General features: G+C 41.8%; 1 protein-coding gene across 1 annotated transcript in view; it reads left to right on the top strand.

The window, feature by feature from the left end:
• The first annotated feature begins 4,470 nt into the window (after nucleotides 1-4,470).
• LOC121271058 overlaps nucleotides 4,471-19,796 on the top strand; it is a 38,371-nt gene continuing 23,045 nt past the window's right edge. Inside the window, exons 1-3 of the mRNA XM_041176804.1 lie at nucleotides 4,471-4,644; nucleotides 5,627-5,772; nucleotides 5,937-5,998. Of these exons, the coding sequence (XP_041032738.1) occupies nucleotides 4,471-4,644; nucleotides 5,627-5,772; nucleotides 5,937-5,998 (382 nt within the window). The remainder of the gene's footprint in view (nucleotides 4,645-5,626; nucleotides 5,773-5,936; nucleotides 5,999-19,796) is intronic.

Here is a 19,796-nt window from a genome sequence, read left to right as displayed (position 1 = left end):
CGTGGGTTTGAAAGGTGCTGTTTAAGGAGGCTTGGTGAGTTCCTGCAGTGCATCTTGTAGATGGTACACACTGCTGCCACTGTGTGTTGGTGGTGAAGGGAGAGAATGTTTGTGGGTGCGGTGCCAATCAAGCGGGCTGCTTTGTCCTGGATGGTGTCAAGCTTCTTGTGTATTTTGGGAGCTGCACTCACCCAGGCAAATGGAGAGTATTCCATCACACTCCTGACTTGTGCCCCGTAGATGGTAGACAGGCTTTGGGGAGTCAGGAGGTGAGTTATTCGCCACAGGATTCCTAGCCTCTGACCAGCTCTTATAGCCACAGTATTTATATGGCTGATCCAATTCAGTTTCTGGTCAATGGTAACCTCCCGGATGTTAATAGTAAGGGATTCAACGATGGTAATGCCATTGAATGTGCTGGCAAAACCAATTTCTACCTCTTAGCATTTAAATCAAAAATGAGATCAGTTTCTGCAGAAAGCTGTTACCACTGATCTTTAGTGATCCTTACCAGTTATAAGTTGCCTTTGCAATTTCAATATAAGTACTCTACCTAATTGTAAAGTCATTTGACTGCAAGTTAGAACATTTCACAACTAAAAGAGTTTTACGCGAGGATGCCAATAATCACATTCAATTGTTTGCCTATTCCGTCAGGTAGTCTGCATCAGTTATTTCATTTCCTGTGTTGTAAGTCTTGATTGCTCAGAGATTGGTTCGTATTCAAAATGATTAGGTGCGTCACCTGAGAAAAGAGACATGCGAGCAACAAAATAAAAGCAAGAAGTTACAAAATGGGTGATTTAATGGCCAGGGGTTTCCCCTCAGTGATTTGGGGGTGGGGCCCGCTTGCCGATGGGAACATGACGCGGGAAGACGTCCAAGCTTAAGGCTGGCGGGCAGGCCAGGAGCTCCAGCGGGCTCCAGATTATTCATGAAACTTCATCCACTGGTGGGATGAGGTTTCACATCCCATTTTAAAAAGTTTCATAAAGTTTATGTGTTTCTTATTATCATGTCTCATCTCGTGTGACATTGTCACATGAGGGGGATATGTTAATAATTTTAATAGTTTTCTATTTTTGGAGTTTTTTCACCTGTCAGTGATCTCCCTGAGACAGTGCTTAGTCTCAGGGAGCAGTGTGCTCTCTCACGCGCATGCACAAAAAAGCGCATTTTGACAGATGGGGAATCCCTACCCCGCCCCCGCACAGGAAGCGCATAGCGTTTCCTGTCGGGCAGACTGCTGGGTGGGCTTTAATTGGCCCTCCCACTCAAAATGGCGGTGGGCCCCGCTTCAGCGACGGAGTTTGGCTGCCTGCCCACCGCCGAGCTGGTGGGGCCCATCCACCAAAGGCAAAATTCTGCCCAATGTATTTTTCCTCAGAAAGGTGATGGGTAGAAGAGGGATAAAGTCAGACACAACAAATATTAAATAGTGAACCATTCTACGTCAATAAAGGCAGAAAGATAAAATAATACTTACATGATTAAGAGCTTGACTTTCATAGAGTAATTATGGCATATGTTGGCAACATCTTGCATCCAATCAGCTGTGATTGGTAACAGTATTGGGGCATGCTTTGATGTTCAATTGCCGCCTCAATGTTGCAGAAGGTTTCCTCTGGTCAGTCAGAGCCCTTCTAGCTGGAGGAAATAAAACAAGCAGAACCCCAAAATGGTGGACAATGACCCACCACCATATTGCTGCTGTCACCTTGACCATAGCAATGTTCACCAGGGTGTCTCCCAGAGCCAGGCACTTATAGGCAAATTTACAATGTAAAACAGGGCGCTATGACATCAATAGAACCCCGATTTGTCACTTCAAAACTGAACTAGCATGTGCTTTGGTCATGGCCAGTTAGGGTGTGGTGGGGGAGGGAAGGGTCAGCTTAAGGTGAGTTTATCTTCAGTACTGTGGGACTAGGAGGAACAGGAGTAGATCTTCCAGATTCACAAACCCAGCCTGGGCCCCTCAGTCCGTAATACAATGTTTGACTGAAGCCCACCTGAAAATGGATCTCCTGGTAGGAACAATATGCAGTGGGCACTAGTGGAATATTCATACTGAATATTAGAACATAAGAACATAAGAACTAGGAGCAGGAGTAGACAATTCAGCCCCTCGAGCCTGCCCCGCCATTCAATATGAACATGGCTGATCTCATTTTGGCCTCAACTCCAATTTCCCGCCCTCTCCCCATAAACTTTCAACCCATTACTAATTAAAAATCTATCTATCTCCTCCTTAAATTTATTCAGCGTTCCAGCATCCACTGCACTCTGAGGTTGTGAATTCCACAGATTCATGACCCTTTGAGAAAAGTAATTCCTCCTCATCTCTGATTTAAATCTGCCACCCCTTAGCCTAAAACTATGGCCTCTCATTCTAGAATGCCCCACAAGGGGAAAAATTCGCTCCATGTCTACTTTGTCTATCCCCTTTAGCATCTTATATAGCTCAATTAGATCTCCTCTCATCCTTCTAAACTATAGCGAGTATAGGCCTAAACTGCTTAATCTCTCCTCATAAGACAAGCCCCACATCTCTGGAATCAATCTAGTGAACCTCCTCTGAACCGCCTCCAGTGCAACTACATCCTTCCTCAAGTAAGGGGACTAAAACTGTGCACAGTACTCCAGGTGCGGTCTCACCAATGCCTTGTACAGTTGCAACAACACTTCCCTATTTTGTTCCCTATTTCCCTGGTGTTATGCTGGCCATCACTCAAATACCACTCTGGGAAATATGTCTGATATTTGCTATTTCCAGCACAGTTGGAAATGACACACTTAAACATTTTCCAAAAAGACAGATAATAGGCAAGGAATGCTCAAAGGAAATATTCTCCCAATGTGATTATTTGATCAGACCTGGGCTGAACTGTGTAAATGCCAACCATTATGTTCATACAGCTTATGAGTATCCATTAGGCTAAGCAGAACAGCAATGTCATAACTGGTTAAAAGAGTTAAGGAGGTTTAGAAATTTCTGGTGAACAATTTCCCTGAATCACAGAAACCAATTATTACAGTTATTTTCAAAAGTTCAATCAATTTCGAACCATTTTGGAAGTATTTTATTACTTGATTTTGTTCAAAGCACTATCTACTTTTCTAACTTAAGTAATATTTTTGACACTTAGTTTATATTATTATCCATAAGAGAACTGATAATTATCTTCAGTACAACAGGTATAATGCATTTAAATTGTTTCACATTTTGCATGTAAAAAATTTTTTTAAAAATTCAGTATGCCTTCTATTTTACATATAATATCATTCATATATTTTATATAGTGATTACTTGTATTAAATGTGCATCATTTCCTCCTCAGCCAGTTCCAACTCAGGTTTAGCTGACACAGTAAAAAAAGAAAGAAAACTTTTGCATTTGTATAGTGCCTTTCATATCTTCAGAAAGTCCCTAAGTGCTCCATAGCCAGTGGAGTGCTATTGAAATATTTTCACTAGGGCTGTGAAATGATTAAATAATGAATCATGAGTAATATTTTAATTAAACAGAAATCTTTGTTTTGCTCGGTTTTAATTGCATATTTAATTGACATTGTTGCTGCAGCCATGGACAAAGTATTTTTACTCTTTGTCTAAGCCAAAACAACTGTTGCTGGGGGAGTGGACATGGTCTTGGCTGCTAAACTGATTAGCAACCCACCTCTGGGTTTCCCAACCAATCAGGGGGATCAGGCAGGATCACGTGCCAGATCTGTCCATAAATGTTCTCTATTTAAAGGGACCCTGGCAGGGGGCTAAATGGCTTCAGGAAGTTTTGTTGGTGAAGCATCTAGAAAGCTTCAGATTTGAAGGAAACAAGAGAAGGCTGCCCCCCACCCTCCCTGCCCCCACCAGCCCCCACGGTCTCAGACGCTTCCCTGGAAGATATGGTGGAGGTGGTGAGGGCTAAGGAGAAGTCCTCTTCCTTGATGATGGGAGGAGAAGACCAACCAGCCTAACAAAGCAGGCATCGCTGGAGACAGCAGCAGGAGTAGGGTGCCCTGGACCTGTATACACGATGTGCGGCAGATGTTGACTGGTGAAGGATGAAGGATTCATGGCAGCTCCCTCAATATCTGGTGGTGATCGACTTGCTGTGGTCATACACTAGCTGGGCATTAAAGAAATGGAAAGCTTGCCAATTCATAACAATGTCTGATTGATCAGAAGATTCCTTGATTGCTGCACACATACAATCAAACAGGCCCTGCACCAATGGAAATTTAGCTGACAGCCCCCAGAGTTTGAGTGGTCTCATCTAAGGCAAAGTCAGTATAATTGGTGGCCTTGGCAAACATAGCATCAGTGACCTGGGTAATGGACTTGTGGGCAGCAGTCTGTGATGTCCTGGAAATATCGCTGGCAGACACCTGGAAGGAAGGGGAGGTTAACAAGGCTGTGTTAACCTTGATGGCCAATGGCAAGGTATATCCACTTGGTCATCTTGGGAGGATGGATGCTTCCAGGATCCTGCAGATAGACGTCTGCCATGCCTTGCCTCGAGAGCCTGAGCCAACTCAGGCACTGTTGCCCTATCGTGTTCAGGAAGCTCACCCTCTGCCTATATACACTGTGCTGGGGGTTTTGCTGGAGTTCTTTCTCTATCCTCTCTGTCCTGTGGAGCAGGTATGTAGAGAAGGCAGCTGCATCTGGTGGTGCTCCTGATGCCGCTGCTGTGGGTAATCCTGTTGCTGCTCCTCAGGTCAACTAGTGATGCATATGTTGCTTTGATGCTACAGCGAAGACTAACAGCAAGAAAGTTGAGATGTAGTGAGCATAAATCAAGGCACTGGGAAGTAATTTCAAAAAGTTGTTATTGACTCCTAAGGTGGTGATTTCAGGTTGACAGAAGTAAACCTGTAAGTACAAGCCTTTCACTGTGGCTAACCACAAACTTGTCAATTTCAGTCTCTATAGCCTTCCCAGTTAGGCAATTTCAATAAGCCAACCTGGTGAGATGCAGAGAGATTGTGGAACCTGTGCACTGGCTGTTGAAAACAGAATGCAGGGTTAAAATCACACTTAATGAGCTCTTTGAATAGTTTCATTAGTTTCCTGACAGCTGCGTGAGTGTTCCCTGCTCACCTCAGAACAGGCCCCAGGTAAAATTCACAAATGAGTAGGATAATGTCAGCTTCCTAAACCAATGCCACCTTTCGGGGATTTCATCACAGCTGCACTCACGCCTGACTCCCCTTGACTGTTGATCTCCCCACACACATCTGTCAAGCTTGTTTCATTGCTTTTGGTATTAATATTCCAGAGTTATACAGAGATACTCAAACTGAACTGTTTAATGTGAAGAGTGCTTCTGTGAAACTGGCTCTGCATTTGACAGTAGATAGAAGTAATCATCTTTCTATACATTGAACCATGCAGTTTAACAAAAACAAACTTAACACACACAAGTCTTTCATTCTTAATGCTTCATCCCATAATGCTCTTCTTTACCTTTGCTTTTTTTTCCTTTCTGTTGACAGTGTTACTTTCCAAATTTATTTTCAGTGATCTTCCCTTTATTTTAAGAATGGTTTTACATAATATAAGGTATTGGAAATCTGGCTCTCACTCCCACAAAAGGATACTGATATCAATTGAAATTTTCAAGACTGAGGTTGATAGAGTTCTGTTGGGTAGTGGTATCAAGGGGTGTGGATCAAATGTGGAAAAATTGAGGTGCCATGATCCAACTAAGCTGCAGAACAGGATTCTTGAGCTGAATGGCTTGCTGCCAGACCTGCCGAGTTTTTCCAGGTAATTCTGTTTTTGTTTTTATCTCTCTGCTCCAACCAAGACAACCTGATATCTTTCGGTCTAACCAATCAATTTGGGTGAATGACACCCCCAGATATCTAACATCAATTGTTAGCAATTAGTTCCTTACTGACAACCTTTTTTTATTTCTTATCAATTCCCAGCACTAAGGGCAAGATTGTTGGAAAGCAGCAAGAAGGGCAGGCACCAGAGAAATCATCGTCAGGTAAGCGAAAAGGATTTTATATCTTCATTTCAAAACTCAAGAACAAGGCTGTAAACAAAGGCTGTAACTGATGTGATTAATGCATTTTTTTAAAGAAGCTTTCCCTTTTGCCAATGAGTACAGTTTAAAAACAGAGATAGAACAAGCAATATGCCAGATTTTTAAACAGAAAGCTGCAATGCTAAGCTTTGATCAAACTCAGTGGGAGAATGTAGCTGGATAGATGCTGTGACTTTGTTTAAGTCAAACAAGACAACTAAAAGGGGAAGTATAATTGTACCAGGCATGAAGATGAGTCATACTGATTGAATTAAGTGAGCCTGATTAGAATAATTTCTTGTATGTTTCCTTGCTGTGAAATAAAGCATCTTCATATCCATGATGCATATTTAACCTCTTGTCTCACCATTTGTTTTCCCAATCTCCACTTGAAAAGATTGAATTCACATGTGGTAATGTGTTAAAAACACAAATATCTTGTTCAGATGACAAAGCGGTCCTATTATTACACTTCTGTGTTACATTATGCTATATGGTAGATTTTAGCCAATATAAGTCTACTCCAGCAAATAAGGGATTTGAGATCCACTTACAAGTGGCACTGATGTTACTGAATGAGAAAGGCACCCTGGTAGACCCAAAATTTGTAAAAATGACTTATAAAGTAGGATAGGTGTTTGTATTTTCTAGATTTTTACCGCATGTGAATTCAATCTTTTCAAATGCAGATTAAGAAAACAAAATCTAAGACAAGGCTAAGTATAAATCATGGATAAGTAGGATAGATGCCGGAACTCCCAGTACTAACAAAGCCTGGAGATTTCATTGGAGGTTGTGGCCACAAAGAAAGCAGCAATATTCAGGGCCAAGGGTAATCCTTTAAGTAAAGGATTAAATAATATTATCAAATGTTATGGTTAAAGACCCCTTTTCAGCTGGGTTAGAAATCACAGACCCCCATTAAAATTATAACACTGTATATTCATCGTATGAAACTGTTGCATGTAAGGAGAGTTTTGATAATGTTTTTAAAGGAAACAGTGCTTTTCTTAGAGGGGTCAGAAAGGTGCATTACCTGCTTGTCATTATCTTGGTAGGAGCGCAGAGAGAGCAGGAGCAGAGAGGGGCAAGAGCAGATCAACACAGCAGGAGTGGAGAGAGAGAGAGCAAGAGCGCAGAGAGAGCAGGAAGATGTAGCGAGCAGGAGTAGAGAGAGAGCAGGGACAGAGAGAGAGCAGGAGTAGAGAGAGAGCAGGAGCACAGAGAGAGAAGAGCACACAGAGAGAAAACAGGAGCACAAAGAGACCAGGATCCCAGAGAGTGAGCAGGACCCTGGAGAAAGCTGGAGCACAGAGAGAGAACAGGAGCACAGAGAGAGCAGGAGCACAGAGAGAGCAGGAGTGGATAGTGAGAGCAGGAGCACAGGTAGATAGCAGGGGCAGAGAGAGAGAGAGATAGCAGGAGCACAGAGAGAAAGAGAGCAGGAGCAGAAAGAGAACAGGGCCAGAGAGAGAGCAGGAGCAGAGAGAGAGAGAGAGAGAGCAGGAGCCCAGACAGAGCAAGAGAAGAGAGAGAGAGCAGTAGCACACAGAGCATGAGAGAGCAGGTGTGCAGAGAGAGAGAGCAGGAGCACAGAGAGAGAGAGAGAGAAATAGCACAGAGTGAGAGGGCAAGTGCGCAGAGATTTATCAGGTGCACAGAGAGAGAGAGAGTAAGGGAAGAGAGAGCAGGACCACAGGGGAGCAGGAACAGAGGGAGATCAGGAACAGAGAGAGAGAGAGTAAGGGAAGAGAGAGCAGGAGCACAGGGGTGCAGGAACAGAGGGAGATCAGGAACAGAGAGAGATAGAGCAGGACCCAAAGACAGCAGGAGTGGTGAGAGGAAGAGAGAGCAGGAGTAGAGAGAGAGAGAGCAGGAACACAGAGAGAAGAGCACAGAGAGAGAAAAGAGGAGCTCGAAGAGACCAGGATCCCAGAGAGTGAGCAGGAGCCTGGAGAGAGCAGGAGAACAGAGAGAGAGCAGGAATGCAGAGAGAGAGCAGGGGAACAGGTAGAGAGCAGGTGCAGAGAGAGAGAGGTATCAGCAGCGCAGAGAGAGCAGGAGCACAAAGAAGAGAGAAGGAGCAGAGAGAGAACAGGACCAGTGAGAGAGCAGAGCAGAAAAAGAGAGAGCAGGACCCAGACAGTGCAGGAGAAGAGAAGGAGTGAGCAGGAGCAGAAAGAGAGCAGGAGCAGAGAGATAGAGCTGAAGTAGAGAGAGAGAATAAGACCACAGAGTGAGAGCAGGAGCATCAAGAGAGAGAGAGAGAGCAAGATCAGAGAAAGCAGGAGCAGAGGGAGAGAGTGCAGGGATAGAGAGAGAGAGAGGGCAGGAGCAGAGAGAGCAGGAGCACAGAGCGAGTAGGGGGGGGAGGGAGAGAAAGTAGGAGCAGAGAGAGAGCAGGACCACAGAGACAGATCTGGAACAGGGGGAGAGAAAGAGAACAAGGGCATAGAGTGAGAGCAGGATGTTATGACCGATGCAATTGGTAAAATGGACTTATTTGAAAATCCCAGGGGGAAACTTTAAACAACTGTCATAACCTATAATTTTAAGTGTTATGTTTGAGAAGCGACCCTAAATTCAGGAATCAGGCCATCAGTTCTTGAGGCTTTACATTAAACTAAATGAAACATTTTATTAATTTACACAGATTAAAACGTATTTACACATGGCTACAAATTACTAATATCATAACTTATAACAAATTCCCAAACTAATCTCCATTAATGCAACAGCAACCCATAGACTTAACCAAACACCAGGCAAAGCATTTCCACCTTATGAATTAAAAATGAGGTTCTTTCATTTTGGTTGCTGTGGAGACAATTGGAGGGTTACAGCTGCCTTTTGATCTCACATTGCCTCTGCTCTGCACACCCAAAAACTGCTGAAGTTAAACCTACCACCACTGATTGAATTTGAATTCTCCTTGTCTCACCAGTCTCTTTGAACTTCACCTTTTAACAATGAAACCCCTTTCACAGTATCAATTTTATTAGTAATATAAACCTATTGCTCGGTATCTGCTAGATAGATGTCAAGTTTTCACCCCACTTCTTGAATACTCTATTCAAAAAATACAAATGCACGCTATCTCTCTTAAATATCAAAACTAGTACACATCAAAACACCCAGACTAGCTGTCTTTAACCCAATTAAAACACACCACAGACTAAACCTCTATTTTAAAAGAAAAATATTTTCCAAAATATTATATACATTAATAGCTTCATGACATCCCCCTCCTTATCAGAAAATGAACCGCCATAATTCTAAAAGATGGCTTCATTTTGATAACGCATCTCACACTATCTGCTATACTCATTACACAATTACATTACCAGATGCATGCATTGACATAACAATATATATACACATGTCCCTGGTATCAACAGAAATCACTCTAGTTCAGTGTCCAGGTTTTTTTTTAAATGTCCGATTTTCCTTTAAGCTTCAAACTCTTGATAATGCATCTGTGAACAGATTTTCTCTTCCAGCAGTATGTATAATATGTAGATTAAATGGTTGTAATCATAGACTCCATCTGAAAAGCCTTGCACTTTTGTCTCGAAATTTGTCCAAAAACATCAAAGGATTATGGTCTGTGTAAACGATTGTTTCTGATGAATTGTTTGCAACATAAATTTCAATATGCTGCGATGCTAACACCAAACTCAAAGTCTCTTTTTCGATCATTGAATATTTTATCTGCTGTACAGTCAGCTTCTATGAAAAATACACTATCAGTTTTTCAATTCCAGTGTTACCTTTTTGTAACAGTACAGCCCCAATGCCTGTATTGCTTGCGTCTATGGCCAACTTGAATTGCTTGGCATAATTGGGTACTGCTAACAATGATGTTGTAGTTAATACAGTTTCCAAACTATTGAATGACTTTTGACACTCCAGTGTCCATTGAAACTTTTTGTTCTTTTTTAATAGTTCAGTCAGTGGAACAACCACTTTGCTAAAATTTGGTACAATTTTCCAGTAAAACCCACTCATGCCCAGAAATCTCAAAACTTCTCGTTTATTTGTAGGCACTGGGAAATCCACGATAGCTTTGAATTTCGCATCTCTCGGAGCCACCTTACCATGTCCAATGGTATGGCCTAGATACATAACTTACAAATTCACTTTTAGCCAAGTTCATCACCAAATTAGCATCTTGTGCTTGAGTAAATAATTCTTCCAGACGCTATAAATGCTCCTCCCATGTCTGACTGAAAACAATTAGATCATCAATACAAACAGCACAATTGCTTAAACCTGCAATTACTTTGTTTGCCAGTCTTTGAATTGTTGCAGGTGCATTCTTCATACCAAATGGCATGACTTTAACGGATATAGTCCACTTAGCATTAGGAAAACTGATATCTCCTTTGCCCTCTCCGACAATGGTACCTGCCAATATCCTTTTAGCAAGTCAATCTTTGTGATAAATTTCGATTGTCCCACTTTCTCAATGCAATCCTTCAACCATGGTGTGGGATATGATTCCGCTTTTGTCACCACATTCAGCTATTGATAGTCCACACAAAGTCTCTGTGTTCTTTCTGGTTTCGGTACCAGTGCAACAGGCAAACTCCAGTTACTGCAACTAGACAATGATATCATTTTGAAGAATGAAATCAAATTATTTTTGTACTTGTGATAACTTTGCTGGATTTAATCTATAAGGCTGTTGCCTTATTTAAGATGAATTTCTATATATACATCATGTAAAGCTAAATGTGTCTTTCCTAACTTATTTCCACAAATAGGTTTATGTGACTGCAATAGCATTTCCAAATCACTTTGACACTTGCTTGGAAGGTAACTCAATATTTCATTTAAATTTTCAAGCACCCCTGCATTATAAGACCATAAGATCATAAGACATAGGAGCAGAAATTAGGCCATTCGGCCCATCGAGTCTGCTCTGCCATTCAATCATGGCTGATAAGTTTCTCAACCCCATTCTCCCACCTTCTCCCCGTAACCTTTGATCCTCTTACCAATCAAGAACTTATCTACCTCGGTCTTAAATACACTCAATGACCTGGCCTCCACAGTCTTCTGTGGCAATGAATTCCATAGATTCACCACTCTCTGACTAAAGAAGTTTCTCCTTATCTCTGTTCTAAAAGGTCTTCCCTTTACTCGGAGGCTGTGCCCTCGGGTCCTAGTCTCTCCTACTAATGGAAATATCTACCCCACGTCCACTGTATCCAGGCCTTTCAGTATTCTGTAACTTTCAATCAGATCCCCCCTCATCCTTCTAAACTCCATCGAGTATAGACCAAGAGTCCTCAAGCGTTCCTCATATGTTAAGCCTTTCATTCCTGGGATCGTACTCGTGAACTTCCTCTGGACCCTCTCCAGGGCCAGCACATCCTTCCTAAGATACAGGGCCCAAAATTGCTCACAATATTCTAAATGTGGTCCGACCAGAGCCATATAAAGCCTCAGCAGCACATCCTTGCTTTTATATTCTAGTCCTCTCGAAATAAATGCCAACATTGCATTTGCTTTCCTAACTACCGACTCAACCTGCAAGTTTACCTTAAGAGAATCCTGGACTAGGACTCCCAAGTCTCTTTGCACTCCAGATTTCTGAATTCTCTCCCCATTTAGAAAATAGTCTATGCCTCTATTCTTCCAACCAAAGTGCATGACCTCACAATTCCCCACGTTGTATTCCATCTGCCACTTCTTTGCCCATTCTCCTAACCTGTCCAAATCCTTCTGCAGCCTCCCCACCTCCTCAATACTACCTGTCCCTCCAGCTATCTTTGTATCATCTGCAAACTTAGCCAGGATGCCCTCAGTTCCTTCATCTAGATCATTAATGTATAAAGTGAAAAGTTGTGGTCCCAACACTGACCTCTGCGGAACTCTACTAGTCACCGGCCGCCATCCTGAGAAGGACCTCCTTATCCCCACTCTCTGCCTCCTGCCAGACAGCCAATCGTCTATCCATGCTAGTACCTTGCCTCTAACACAATGGGCTCTTATCTATTATCCAATTTGATTAGAGGAAAATCAATTTCAGAGTCCTGCACTTTTATCTCTTTCTCATCATCCACCATTACTAATACCTCTTTTTGTTCTTCTTCCCTGTCGAAGTACTTTTTAAGCATATTTACATGACACACCTTCTGCTTCTTTCTTCTATCTGGAGTATTTATTAAATAATTTACTTCATTCAATTTTTTTCAATCGTGTAAGGCCCATTAAATCTTGCATTTAATGAATCACCTAGTACTGGTAACAAAACTAATACTTTTTCTCCAGAAACAAAACTGCGAATGTTAGCCTTCTTACCTGCTTTCCCTTTCATCGCTTGCTGTGAGATCTTTAAATGATCCCTTGCCAACTCACATGCTCTGTTCAATCTTTCCAGGAGAGTAGTTTCTGAATTTTTACCCACCCAATTCTTCTGAATCAATTTCAGTGGTCCCGTTACCTCATGACCATAAACTAGTTCAAAAGTGCTAAAACCAGTTGATGCATTAAGAGTGTCTCTAATAGCAGATAACAAAAATGGAATTCTTGCATCCCAATCCTATGCATAATCAAGACAGTATGCTCTTATCATAGTTTTTAAAGTTTGATGTCGTCTTTCCAAAGCTCCTTGTGACTCTGGATGATAAGTTGTTGGATTAAAACGCTTTATCCCCAAACTGTTCATTACTTCCTTAAATAGCTTTGTCATGAAATTTGACCCCTGACCTGATTGCATTTCTTTAGGTAAGCCATATCTTGCAAAAAAAATTTAATTAGCTCCTCCACAATCTTCTTAGTTGCAATATTTCTTAAAGGCATTGCTTCAGGAAACTTGGTCGATACATCCATTGTTGTCAATAAATATTGATTTCCACTTTTAATCTTAGGGATGGGTCCTAACACAATCAATCATGACCCTGGTAAAAGGTTCGTCAAATGATGTTATTGGGATTAAAGATGCTGGCTTAATCACTGCTTCTGGTTTTCCTGTTACTTTACATATATGACAGATTCTACAGAATTTGGCTACATCCCTATGAAATCCTGGCCAAAAAAAAAACTTCTGTATCTTTTCCTGTATTTTCCTAATTCCTAAATGTCGTCCCATTCGAATTTCATGAGCAATCCTCAGAGTCTCATTCCTGTATCCTTTTGGGATAACAATCTGATACACCTCCCTCCAGATTTCATTTGCTGAGACATGATCTGATTGCCACTTTCTCATTAAAATACCTTTCCAAAGATAATAATATACTGGAATACATTTTGCTTTGGTTTTTGAATAAGGTTTCTGACATAAATGTTTTAATTGTAAATCATTTTTGTAATTCCACTAACCTCTTTGAGTTAAACACTTCAACTAAACTATCCTGCATTCCTTCCTCCTGAACAATGTTATCAAATACAGTGCCAGCTAATTGGATTTTGACAACTTCTTCTTGCCTTTGAACTGTCTGCTCACCTTGTTTATTTTGTTCTTCCCTATGGGCCTTTGATCTTGTTATAACACAATTAGGAAACAATCCAGGATGTTCCTTCTGTAGCACTTCTGTTGAAAAGACTTCTATAAGACTGCTCAACTACCACAGGCATCACCCACAATTGCAATCCAGCTATATCATTACCCAGAATAAATTGAACCCCTGCAATGGGCAGTTTTTCCACCACTCCAACTATAACTTCACCGTCTTCCACCTGCTCTTTAAATCTACCTTCCACAATGGAATAGATTTAGCATCTCCATGAACCCCAATTATTATTACCACTCGCTCTGAACAACAGATATCACTATCCCACAACATTAAGGATTGACTAGCCCCTGTTTCTCTTAAAATTTTAACATCTTTACCTACTCCACCCTATACATTTGGAAAGACTTTCCCTTCACATACAAAGTCTTTAAATATTTCTGCAACCTGCTCCTCAGAATTCTCTTGAGTAAACTGTGAACACAAACCCACTTCTTTACCTTTCACTGATTCTCCCTGTTTCACCTGTACACAGACCATTGGTTTCTCCTGCGCCTGAACCTCAGAACCCACAGTACTTTTACTTCCAGAGCTTTTCTGTACCTCAATAATTACTACAGATTGTTCTTGCAACCTCCAACACACTAACTTTATGTGCCTCACTTTATTACAATGAAAACACCTCAATTTCTGAATGGCACTTCTACCTTCAGCACCTTCCTTTTTGTTCTGAGAAAAAAACTCCCTGGGAACTTACAGCTACTCCTTCTCTTCCCTGACTACCTGCCTTTTCTTTCACCTTCCCACTTTTTTATCCTTTTCCAATTTGAAAGGGTGATGGAAAAAAGGTTTATCTCTATGAACTAACTCATAGTCATCAACTATCTCTGCTGCTTGTTTTACAGAATCAATCCTCTGTTCCTCCACATAAGTTCTCACTACCAAAGGGATTGAATATTTAAATTCTTCCAAAAGAATTACTTCCCTAAGAGCTGCACCGGTTGTCTCTACTTTTAATGCCTATAACCACCGGTCAAAATTATTTTGTTTTACCCGTTCAAACTCAATATAAATTTGCCCAGGCTGTTTCCTCATCTTCCTAAATGTTTGCTTGTATTCTTCCAGAACCAACTCATATGCACTCAAAATAGCTTTTCTCACCACATCATAATTCACCAGCATTTCTTATGAAAGCATAGCATATACCTCATGTGCCCTACCTAACAACTTAGACTGTAATAATAATATCCAGTTTTCCTGTGGCCATTTCATCTGTTTAGCTAGCTTTGCAAATGAAATAAAGAATGCTTCAATATTTTTCCCTCAAACTTCGGGAGAGCTTGTACAAACTAAAACATATCCCCACTGTGTTCTACTCTAGAGATAAATCCTTCCTCATCCACTGACATCTCTTTTCTAACTGACAACATTTTCAGTTGGAATTCTCTTTCTCTCTCTCTTTCTCTTTCCTCCTTCTCCATCCTGACAATTTCTAATTCTCTTGCTTGTTCAAATTCAAGCTTCTTCAGTTCATTTGCTTCTTCATTTGTAAATGAATTCTCACTACCTCCTGCTGTGACTCATTAGTGTCAGGTTTCACTTGCAACTATAGATGCTGTGTTATATTTTTTAACGATATCTGATTTCCTAGCCCCTGCAGGTAACCCCAATTTTAACTTATCTGTCAACTCTGTTAACTTGCTTTTGCTTATTTTCTCCAACCCAATCCGAGTTATCTCTTCTACTCCCAGAAAAGTCTTAGCAATTGCCAAAGCCAGCTTGCAGTCTCACCACTTCTAAAATACCACACCAACTCCTGAATTCAAAATGCCTCTCATACTTGTAAGCTTTAGCTAACCAATCGTAGAATTAGAAATATAGTTTATCCCAACACAGCCCCGAATTGTTATGACTGATGCAGTTGGTAAGGAGGAGTTATTTAAAAATCCCATAGGGAAACTTTAAACAACTGTCATAACCTATAATTTTAAGTGTTATGTTTGAGATGCTAATCTAAATTCAGGAATCAGATCAGAAGTTTTACATTAAACTAAATGAAACATTGTACTAATTTACAAAGGTTAAAGGCATGGCTCCAAATTACTATTATCATAACATTTAACAAATTCCCAAGCTATTCTCCATATAGGCAACAGCAACCCATAGACTTAACCAAACACCAGGCAAAGCATTTCCACCTTATAATTTCAAAATGAGGTTCCTTCACTTTGGTTGCTGGTGAGACATTTGGAGGCTTATAGCTGCCCTTTGTTTTCACATTTCCTTTGCTCTGCACACCCAAAAACTGTTTAAGTTATACCAACCACCACTGATTGAATTCAAATTCTCATTGTCTAACCAGCCTTTTTGAGCTTCACCTTTTAACAAGAAACCCCTTTCACAGTACCAATTTTATCAGTAATATAAACATATTGCTTGGTATCTGCTAGATAGGCATCAAGTGTTCACCCCAATTCTTGAATACTCTGTTCAAAAAATGCAAATACACACTGTCTCTCTTACATATCAAAACTAGTACACATCAAAGCACCCAGGCTTGCTGAATTTAATCCAATTAAGACACACCCACAGGCTAAACCTCTATTTTAAAAGAAAAATATTTTCCAAAATATTATATACATTAATAGCTTCATCACACAGGAGCAGAGAGAGAGCGGGATCAGAGATAGCAGGAGCAGGAACAGAGAGAGAGAGAGAGAGCAGGAGCAGAGAACTAGAGCAGGAGCAGAGAGAATAAAAGCAGAGAGGACAGGAGCAGGGATAGAGAGAGCAGAAGCAGAGAGACCAAGAATGGAGAGGACAGGAGCAGAGAGGAAGAGAGCAGGAGCAGAGAGAGAGGGTAGGACCCTGGAAAGTACTGAAGATCAGAGGGACCTTGGTGTGCATATCCACAGATCCTTGAAGGTAGCAGGGCAGGTAGATAAGGTAGTTAAGAAGGCAAAATCAGAAATACCTGGGAAAACTCAGCAGGTCTGACAGTATCTGTGGAGAGGGATACAGTTGACGTTTCGAGTCCGTATGACCCTTCATCAGAACCAAATTTCTATATTTTTTAGTTCTCATGAAGTGTCACACGGATTTGAAATGCCAACTGTATCCCTCTCTGCAGATGCTGTCAGACCTGCTGAGTTTTTCCAGGTATTTCTGTTTTTGTTCTAGATTTCCAGTATCCGCAATATTTTGCTTCTTTCTTAGTTAAGAAGGTATAAGTGCCTTTATTAGCTGAGGCATTGAACACAAGAGCAGGGAGGTTATGCTGGAACTATATAAAATGCTGGGTTGGCCACAAATGGAGTACTGCGTGCAGTTCTGGTGACCACATTATGGAAAGGTTGTGATTACACTGGAGAGGTTGCAGAGGAGATTTACCAGGTTGCTGCCTGAGCTGGAGGGTCTAATCTATGAGGAAAGATTGGATAGGCTTAGATTGTTTTCCTTGGAGCAGCGAAGGTTGAGACTGGACCTGATAGAGATGTATAAGATTATGAGAGGCATAAATACAGTGGATAGGAAGGCACTTTTTCCATTAGAAGGGTCAATAATTAAGGATAATAGATTTAAGGCAAGAGGTAGAAGGCTAAGAGGGGTGTTGAGAAGAAATGTTTTCACCCAGAGGGTGGTGGGAGTCTGGAACTCACTGCCTAAAGGGTTGGTTGAGTCAGAAGCTCTCATAACATTAAAGTGCATTTAGATATTCACTTTGCATAGCCATAGCCTCCAGGGTTATGAGTCAAGTGCTGGAAAATGGGATTAGTATAATCAAGTCCATGTTGGCCGGCGTGGACACGATGGACTGAAAGGCCACCCTCTGTGCTGTAAAGAGAGAGAGAGCAGGATCAGAAAAAGAACAGGAGCAGTGGGAGAGAGAGCAGAGGCAGAGAGAGAGGGCAGGAGCAGACATAGAGAGCAGGAGCACAGAGCAAGTGGCAGGAGGGAGAGAAAGTAGGAACAGAGAGAACAGGATCACAGAGACAGAGCTGGAGCAGAGGGAACGAGAGAGAGCAAGATCAAAGAGTGAAAACAGTATGTTATGATCAATACAGAAAGAGAGAGAGCAGGAGCACAGAGAGAGAGAGCAGGATCAGAGAGAGAGAGAGATCATGGGCAGAGAGAGAAGGCAGGGGTGCAGAGAAAGGGCATGAGTCCAGAGAGAGAGAGCAGGAATGCAGAGGGACAGCAGAAGTGCAGGTAGAGGGCAGGAGCACAGAGAGAAAGAGCAAGACATAAGATAAGAACATAAGGAATAGGAGCAGGAGTAAACCACTCAGCCCCTCAAGTCTGCCCCCACCCCCCTCCCCCCCCACCCCCCAATTCAATAAGATAATGGTGATCTGTCCCAGGCCTCAACTCCCCTCTCATGCCACCTCCTCATAGCCCTCAACTCCCCAATATTTTGGGGAGGAGGAGAGAGAGCAACTGCAGAGAGAGAGAGAAAGAGCAGGAGCACAGAGAGAGAGCAAGATCTGAGAAGCACTAATGTGAGCAAAAGAAGATCAAGAGAACTGGGGAAGCAGAGCACAGAGAAATTGGGAACGTGGACAGAGCAATATTGAGAAAGCATGGTCATGGAGAGATCAGAAGCACAGAAAGAGCAGAGCAAAGATAGAGAGGGGAAGGCTGGAGAGAACAGGAACATGCAGAGAAAAGGAACCTGGAGAGAGCACAAGAGGAGTAGAGGAGCAGCAAGACCAATGTGGGAGTCAAGCAGAACAAGAACAGGAACATGGGGTGAATAGTTTATGCAGAGAGCAGCAGCTTTTGAAAACAGCAATCTAAAAAGAGTAGAGGGAGAGAGAGCAAGGGCACAGAGAGAGCAGAACCACAACAAGAGCAAGAGCATGGAGGGAGTGGGAGGTTGGAGGCAGCAGGAAGCAGGAGAGCCCAGAAGGGGGAAACATTTCAGACCAGTTCAAGCCTGAACTAGCCTGAACTGACACGATCTGATGTGGAACACATGGATTTTATTGGAAGCGACCGATGAACTGGCAAATCTACTGCATTCATCTGAAATCCAGTAGGGGCTCCCAGTCTCGGAGTAGGCACCAATACTTCTCAGTTGACTGAAGCTGGAACCATATGGCACCTGCTGAAAATTTTACTGAACCAAACACCAGTGAATGCCTTTCTCTCATCTCTCACTGATTATGTTATGATATCAAATAATAGCTTTGTTATACATTTTAAGTCCATTAATCTTCAGCTCTGGGTTGACACTTGGACATACCAGCTGAATTTCCCCAGGTTGCAAGCAGCCTTGCCAGCCAGATGCTGCAATTTCCCCACTCCCCCATGTACAAAGTGGATACTACCATAGTGTCTGCCAACATCCCCCCACAGGGTGGAAACTGGCACAGCTTCTCCCTCTCTGTCTCCTAACTCCAACTCTATCTCTGCAACCTGCCCACCTGCTATGTGTCTCTTCCTCAGTCTCCCCCTTCCCAGTCTTTACACTCCCAACTCCTGCACCTCCCAAGCATTATGTAGCCTCGTGTATTTGGGTGTGTTGTCTTAATGAAGTTCTGTCTGAGGAGTGTGTTGACACTCCTTTTTTTAGATTTTAATTGCAGAAGGAAAATTGCAAAAAATATAATAGTGCCAATTTCAATGGAGATTTTCATGTGTGAAAATATATTTGGACATTCACCGCTTATTTACCTTTGTACATAAAAATGCAGATTCGGTATTTATGTGAAGTGATGTACTCTTACTTTAATGGCATAATTCCATCACAAGGACAATAAACAGATTAATTCATGACTTCAATCACATACTTTGTTTTTATTCCATTACTATTTCTTGGGATTGAATTCACTCTTGCATCCACCAGGCACTTTGCGAATATAGGGTTGGAGAAATTGGCCATCCGATTAACACATTACTCTCCCACCATTATAAATGTGAAATGCTGGCCCCAAAATGGCTGAACAACTAAGTCACAGTTCCCAAGTGTTCAAATGAGCAGGGGTCTAGTTCAGAGCCAGGTAATTTAGAAAATATGCAACATAGCATATATCACTGAACTCCATTTTAACACAGGTGCCACTGCTATTTCAGTCGGCACTGCTTGGAAGTCAGGAGAAATAACTGTGCAGATCCTCAGGTGTGTAATGCATCCTGTTTCCCGGTCCTGGAATAGGCCAGTGGTTTGGATTAATATTCTTTGATATTCATAAGACAATGGCCTTAAAATGCCAAGATGATTTGTAGCTGTCCAATTTGTTGATTGCCAAATAAAACAAAGAAGCTATTTCTTTGCATAGCTTCAGCTCTACACTGCG

The sequence above is a fragment of the Carcharodon carcharias genome, chromosome 1 (assembly GCF_017639515.1).
Source record: "Carcharodon carcharias isolate sCarCar2 chromosome 1, sCarCar2.pri, whole genome shotgun sequence".
Taxonomy (NCBI): Eukaryota; Metazoa; Chordata; class Chondrichthyes; order Lamniformes; family Lamnidae; genus Carcharodon; species Carcharodon carcharias.
The sequence above is the reverse complement of the archived record's forward strand: the minus strand, read 5'-3'. Positions and strand labels throughout refer to the sequence as shown.